Below are 8032 nucleotides of genomic sequence, written 5' to 3'. Positions count from 1 at the left end.
AATACCACCATGCTAAGTATTTTTTTTAAATTATAAATGGAAAAAGTCCTTAAAAAAAACCCAGAAGGTAGTGTGGACGATTTTTATTTTTTAATAATATGCCCTATTACATTTAATTTATTTTATTTGTTTATTTATTTAATTAGATTACATACATAGAAATACTATCATTAAGAAATCCAATTATTGTTTAAAAAAAAAAAAAATATATATATATATACGAGTATATTATATTTTTACTTATTTAACTCTATGAAATAGAAATTTTAAAATGTTCATTTAAAAATAATATACCGAAAAATAATTTTATTTATATGTATTACATTTTAAACTATACCTACAGTTTTTTTTAAATACAATGAAAGTTTAAAAAAAATGTACTCACAATGTTCACAACTAATATACTAATAAGTTGTGACATAAAAAACAAAAATACATTTTATAGTATTGTTAAAATTAATTTTTCTGAGGTTGAGAAGGCTCTTTAAGTACCTATCTGTTTTTCAATTTGTAAATAATATTTCATAAAGTAATGGTAGATCATTTAACTTATAACGATTTTCAAGAATTGACAAACCTGTCAATTCGTTTGATGAACTCAAACTTGGATTATAAAAGTCGCACGTAAGTTGTAACTCTTCATTGTGTAATTTAAAGTAATCATCATGATTTATGACTAATTAAGTTTCTTATATTATAATTTATTTTAATTTCTATTCATTATGATATGCTATGTATATAAAAAAATCAATCGATTTTTACAAGTAATGTAACAAGGCAACGATCAAAATGTTTGCATTTGTTTTCGTATTGTGATATTAATTGCTTCAGATCTATTTTTTTTATTTTTTTTTGCAAAACTCAATTTTACGCTTGATCTTATAGTTATAGCACTTAATCTAAAACGCTTACAACATGTTAGAAGAGGAAGAAGAAGAGCACATCATAAGACGACAGGAAGGTTAGTCTTAAACTTAAGTGTAGACAGCTATAGTAATAAAAAAACTGATACTGAAACTGAATTATATTATTATAATCATTATTATTTTTTATTGATGGATTTATTCACGGTATCATAACCTGTAAATAATATTGTAAAACGATAGACCTTATATAAATATCGAACGAAAGGTACATAACTTAATGTAAATTTAATAAGACGTTTTAAAATAATTATTTTACATCTAACGGAAAGTCGTTCGTACTTCATAATGATGTGTATACAGAAGAGGGTGACAATTATAATATAAATAAAATTTATAAATGTATTTACGGCTTTCAAGTGGTTAATAAAAAATACAATTAAATATTATAGGTAAAATTTAAAAAAAAATGTTATTATATTTCAACATTATAAGTTTTTATGGAGGCATTCGTGAAAAAATCGACACTAAAAGTGTTAAGTCAATGTTTGTCATTGGTTCCAAAATCCATTTAAATTATTTTAAATAATCGCTTTGATTGAAAATATATTAGGTACAATATTATATGTAAAAAAAAGTTACAAAAATGTTTCAGTTTTTTTTTATCGATGGTTAATTTTACTATTTTTTTTTTAATTACTTGAATTGTTTTTATCTTTCTTTTTTTTTTAGTTATATTTTCAATTTAAACCATATAAATCTTTAAAAAGTTCCATCAACCAATGAAACAATAGATGGTTTTCTGCTACACCACTGTCTCGTATATATGATCTGAATACCTTATTGTTTAAAATAAACCAGTGAACGTGATTTTATTTTAAATGTATGTTTGCGTTGATCGTTTTCAAACCAAATAAGAGACATATTTAATTCTATACATTCTTGGGGCTTATTTTAAAAATGAAATTTAAACAGAAAAATTATTAAAGGCCGAAAAGATTTCCGTAACATCCGTTTTACGATCAGATCGTTATAGAAAAACGAAATTGAGACATTCGATTTAGACGCCAGCGTTCTATAAAAGCGACTAAACCTAATTATGTTTATTGATCTTAAAAATTCTCCTTACCCAAAAAACTTTTTTTTAAAGAATAGAAATATGATGACTTCGAGGGGGTTGAGAACCGAGCAATTCTAGTGCACAGATCAGAGTGACGTCCTGACACCTGAAAAAAAGGAGTCGTGTTTGAAAAGACTATAATAAAATCCTATGAACCTCGTTATGCGGGTTCGTAATTTAAGCCAATTGCAGTGTACAACGTTTTGTCTACTGTCGAATTGAAAAAAAAAAAATAAACAAAAAAAGAAATAAATGCAAATTGCAAACCTTCTTTTATGGCCTACGTTTGAACCATGCATACCAGGCGAATTGCCGTCCACTAAGCGTGGGTGCGTTTTTCTTAGTAAATGTGTCCCTTGAGTGACGACCCCGCCGTTACATGAACGGCGTATAATGTGTAAAGCCATCGGTCGAAACGCATTTTACGCGATCGTATACCTATTACCATTAAGTGTATAACTCGTTGCATGTGTGACGATATAAACCCCAAGAAAAACATTTCTACGCACGTCTGAAAAGAAAAATACGACCATCTATCGTTGTATAAAACAGCTCTTCGCTTATGTTATTTGGCACTAGATATGTGGCTGTATGTCTGTCTTTCTGCTGCTGTCAGCACGTCCACAGAGACGTCGCTTCGATTAATTGTCTTAATTCAACTGTTAATAATTTTTTTTTTTTTTTTTTAACGAATTCGTTTCTGTGCATCAATCTTATTTATTTTACTTTACAGTCTAAACCACAAAAGAAATGTTTTTCTTTACTGAATATCACAATTTATAATATGATATTTAAAATTAGCAATTTAAAGTAATTATCGTGCTTTTATCGTCGAAGATATACAGGCCGATCTTAATATTAATTCGTAGACATACATACTTATCATACCTAGTAGAATAATTATTAGTGATAGGTATAGAATTTTTTTACTGAGTTCAACTTTTTAACGTCTTGTAATTTAAATATTAAAATAATGTAAAATAATATTTAGTTAATTACGTTTAAGTTATTAATTCTTAAATTCAGTTTATATTTAGATGTGAATACAAAGAAAGATTATTTCATATAGTAATATAATAGTAAAAGTATCTTATTAAGAGCTCGTAATTTTTATTATATTATATTGTAAAAAAATTAGTTTTAAAGTAAAATGCTAGAAAATGTGTTTTAAGTCTAAGTATATAGGTACAATACTTTTCTGTATTTGTACTGAACAAAACCTAACAAAAACAAAATATAAGTTTTTATAAATCATAACCAAAAGTTAGGTATTAATTATTTATTTAGTTATGTATATTTTATTTATTGTTAATTTAAACAAACTAAAACCGAACATAAGCTTTAAATTTACGTTTAATAACAACATTAATTGAATAGAAAAAATAAAAATAAACTAACGGTACAATATTAATGTTTATAATAAAAATACATTTCAAGCATAAAATCTAATAATATAATTATAAAAATACTTAAAGGAGTTAAAATTCAATGAAGTTAACTGTTATGTGTATAAAAACTCCACACTTAAATCACTATAAAGGTGCCTTCACAAGCATAGTCATTAGTTGAATCACATGCATTTATTTTTCCGATACAATAAAATAACGTTACGTCATGCACTATACTTATTTCACCTTCAAATTAGAAGGGCGCCATTTTTCGCGAATGATGTGTAGCTATATTTTGTATTGTAGATTATTGATTAATACTACCTATTTTAAGAGTATGTCTATAACATTTTTATATTTTATTACTTATTGTTCGATATATAATGTTTTTTGTTGATGGTCATAGCCGAATTGGTTCGATGGTACGCGGATGTACATGTACACATGGATAATGATCAGCGGGTCCCAAGTCGATGCGAATACGGAATGATTCATATCGTTGACGAACTTTCCTACTGGGAAGAAAGACGTTAGTTATTTATGCCATTCAGTACAGTAGCTCAATCAAAATTTTCTCAAGGTCCCCTTTTTGTTGTGTACTTAAATAACGGTATTGTTATTTCAATTGACATTATGATTAATTATAATGAATATACCTATTACTTGATAATATGTGGTACATAAATACTGTTTGGAGGATTAAGACCCAGGCCCTCCTTCACATCAATATTGGTCATGTCACTAGTTCAAATGATGTCTGGTATAAGCGCCTCGGAACTCACTAATCGTATGTTTTTCTCCTCATATAGTCGTGGACTTGGAATTCATAACAAATATATTAAAACGCGCCCGGGTGTCCGAAATTGTGGAACATTTGAGGAAAGCGCAGTCTGGGTTCGTGAAACTTTATGACAGCATGACTAATAGTCTAGAAGTAATTATACAATAAACAACTTGTAAATACTACGTTTACAGACTATACAGTACACAGCACGGTGGTATACAAGTCACGCGTTGCTATTATTGGCGGGTTATTGTAAGGCATTTTTTTTCTTGCCAATACGGAAATTACAGCAACTTTTTTTGAAGTGTTGTAATTTGTTAACTCGTAATTTGTTTATTCATCCTAATATAATATAAGTATTAATGTAATTTGTTACATGGCGCTAACTCACTTGGAAAATATGTAGTAAACACGTATATAAGGACACGTCGTGTTTGAACAATTACGGTCTCGTTTAATTGAAACGATAACGAAGTTGTTTATAAATATATATCAGATAGATATTTTTTTACTAACAAGCCAAACCCGCATTGTTTTCGAGTAGATACCGTTAAATGATTATTATTTTTTTTTTTATCACAGATCATAGACAAATGATTTTTTGGTATTAATTATTTTATTTTATTTTTTTTTTTTTAATCAAAACTGCCAAGTAAAGGGGTCTTTAGCCAAATTTAAAAATGAGATTAATTAAAGTTAAGATTATAAATAAAGTCGATTGTAAACAATTGGCATTATTTGCATGCGAAATAATATTATTGCCCATATACTCGTATAAAAACTTAGTTACATAATATAGCATTTTTGGAAGTATATAGGGTTCACAATATTCACTATTAACGTGGGTATATTTTTCTTACTACCCATGGCCGGCGCTTATATGTGCGCCTTTATGTGGTGATGTAAATAAAACTAACGAACACCCGAATGGCGTTCAAATAATATTGCAATAATGATATTAAAACTAATATTATGTTTCACATACCTACATCATTCTTCTTCGATAGGCTACAGACTCTTGAGGGTGTATTTATAAAGAGATGTTCGTGTATTAATATACCTGTACGGCGATAACATTAGGAGCAATTATCGTACTTTGGTTATCGTTACGGCTGAGGTAATTGGTATATTTAATGAGACTGTATTTGTAAGAGGTGCCTATAAATATTATGTGATATTACTTAGCGTAAAATGTGAATTGTAATATCGTTCTCTTGAACTGAGGATTTCAATAAATCTAGTTCTTGCGTTTCGTATGTACTGAATTTTTCGAAATATAACGCCGTGATTATACTAGAGAGAACCGACAAACTATTTCTTATATCACATCTACGTTATCTACGTATCGGGCCACACAATATTGTTTCCGAATATACAATATCGGAATACCGGAAGTGTGCATTCTGTCGACCATAATATGGTGATCTTACTCGTATATAATTTGTTCTTAATAATTAAGATAATTATTACTTTCTAAATAATATCAATATTTTGTCTTTTAACCTTTCATAATAAATAATAATTTACAATAAAATATGTTAAATACACCATGATATTATCATATTCGATATTTTTTTTTAGTATCAAAATGATTAAGTACATAATTATACATATATTTTAATTTAGATTCATTACTTTTAAATGCATTTTATAAAAAATCATAAGATGTGTGAAAAATAGTCTTGAAATAAAAAATTTTTGATTGTTTTCTTCTTTATTCCCCCCCTCCCTTTTGCAATATTAATTTTTTTTTTAGATTATTTTAACCTTCTTTAACTATTTACTATATAGTATTATTTAATATACATTCGTCTGTTGAAATATTTCGTCAATTATTCTACAAAGATTTTTATATATGTTGTAAATGTTACAGAAATCGTTAATCGAAACGAAATCTAACCTGAAGTACTTACAGATCCTTAAAGATACATGCACAAATATGTACGACATCAAATCTCTTAGAGACATCATACCTATTGTACCGAATTTATTTCTTCAATTTATTTTCATATTTGAAGAATCCCTTTACTACAACAACATGTAACAAACATTTTACATATCTGATTTTCCAATCAAATACTTTATATACTAATTTGATCAATCGTTAATCAATTTAAGATATAATTTCGACCATTTGTGCGAATGTCTATGTAATCAAGTTGTGTACTTATGTCGAAAAACTATAGACACCGTCACTATATTTGACAGTGATGTAAAAATGTTAATGGATTCTCTTTACAATTGTTTACTGTGTTGTCAAAATTACCTGTCTGTGTATAATGAAGTAACAGTTAATTTATTTACAACTGATAGTTTTTAAGTAACTTTTTTTTTCTTTCATATGTGTTTAGGTAATAAAAATATATAATAATCAAGATAAAGAACATTTATGGGTAAAAGCTAAACCAATATTCAAATTTATTGAACGTTGCAAAGATTTAAAATATATTTTAAAATCAAAAATAGTGTTTAAAAGGTATCAGTTTTGTATAATAAATATATGAAAGCCACAGGTTATTGGACTAATAATGGCCGATTGATGTAGGTTACCTACTTAGTGACTAATTTTGAAAAAAACTTTACCAGGTTAAACGTATACAATCTAGATGTGCCAAAACCGAATTTTTCATTCTTTCCGGGGAAGTATTTCGTTAAGTATTTGGATTACAACGAACAATATTTCGATATTATTATCAACGACTTGAAGGTTCCTTTAATTAAGATATTTGATGTGAACGAAAACATTTGGGATAACTATAACAAGAAGTAATGAATGTTTAATAAAATATGTCATATATGTATGGTGTAACAGATCACATTGAGTTATTTTAATTACTTGTGTTTATAGTTTATATTATATTATAGAGCCTTGTTTTTAACAAAAAATTTTCCTATTTTTCGACATAAATATTAAATAAATATCGATTGAATCATGTAATTTTAAATTTTGAGTAGAGCGATAAATGTATTAGTTTTACAAGAATGTGGGTTTTTTTAATTTTTTTTTTTTCTATCTGTTATCTTCTTTTGGGACAGGAAAAATGCATTGATTTTAATAATGAAGGAAGTCTCTGGTAGAAAATTAGATTTAGTTGATATTTTAGGGAATCAAAAATTAGAAAATTCTCAGTTTTTTTTAATAATTGATAAGAATAAAAAAAAAAAAAAATTAAGGAAAAACAGAAAATTTAGAGCAAATTTAATTTTGGTCTTTTTTTATGTAATTCCAAAACAAATAACCGTAGATACTTGTAATGTTTACCAAAGGCTTATAATCAAAGTATAATTTTCAAAATATTTTTACTCTTTTTATAGCTTTTTATTTACATGAGAAATATTCAATTTTTTCGTTATTTTTTTTTTATAAATGTTGATAAAAATGTATAAATTAATAAAAATGCTTGAATATTTAATACTAGTTTATGATTATATAATTCATTTTTTAATTAAAAAATATTAAAAAATTATAGAAGCAATAATTTTTTAAAAGTATTTAAAGACATTTTGACAAAATTCGTCAAAACTGCAAAACAAACATACAAACTATTTTTTTTTTATTTAAGTTTTGAAACTTTAATACAAGATTTCCATAAATATTTTTTAATGCAACCGTAAAATTTAAAAAAATATAATAATTGTAACGATAGTTATTTTTCAAAAAAAATTATTTATTTTATAGTATGAATCTAATTTAATTGTTCTACAGTATCTATATTTTTTTTTTCAAAAATTCGATTTTCAGTTATAAATATTAATATAGTAAATACAATGTTTTTGGAAAAAAAATGTATTAATTTTCCTTAACATTAAAATTAAAGTAAACTAATATTATTAAATTCAAATTGAACATGTCCATAATAGTGATCTACTCAGCACT

General features: G+C 26.1%; 1 protein-coding gene across 1 annotated transcript in view; it reads left to right on the top strand.

The window, feature by feature from the left end:
• The first annotated feature begins 915 nt into the window (after positions 1-915).
• LOC112595093 (dynein heavy chain 2, axonemal) overlaps positions 916-8032 on the top strand; it is a 28880-nt gene continuing 21763 nt past the window's right edge. The window contains exons 1-3 of the mRNA XM_025340182.1: positions 916-961; positions 3778-3900; positions 4181-4305. Of these exons, the coding sequence (XP_025195967.1) occupies positions 916-961; positions 3778-3900; positions 4181-4305 (294 nt within the window). The remainder of the gene's footprint in view (positions 962-3777; positions 3901-4180; positions 4306-8032) is intronic.

The sequence above is a fragment of the Melanaphis sacchari genome, unplaced genomic scaffold (assembly GCF_002803265.2).
Source record: "Melanaphis sacchari strain LSU unplaced genomic scaffold, SCAv2.0 Contig254_pilon_pilon, whole genome shotgun sequence".
Lineage (NCBI taxonomy): Eukaryota > Metazoa > Arthropoda > Insecta > Hemiptera > Aphididae > Melanaphis > Melanaphis sacchari.
The sequence above is the reverse complement of the archived record's forward strand: the minus strand, read 5'-3'. Positions and strand labels throughout refer to the sequence as shown.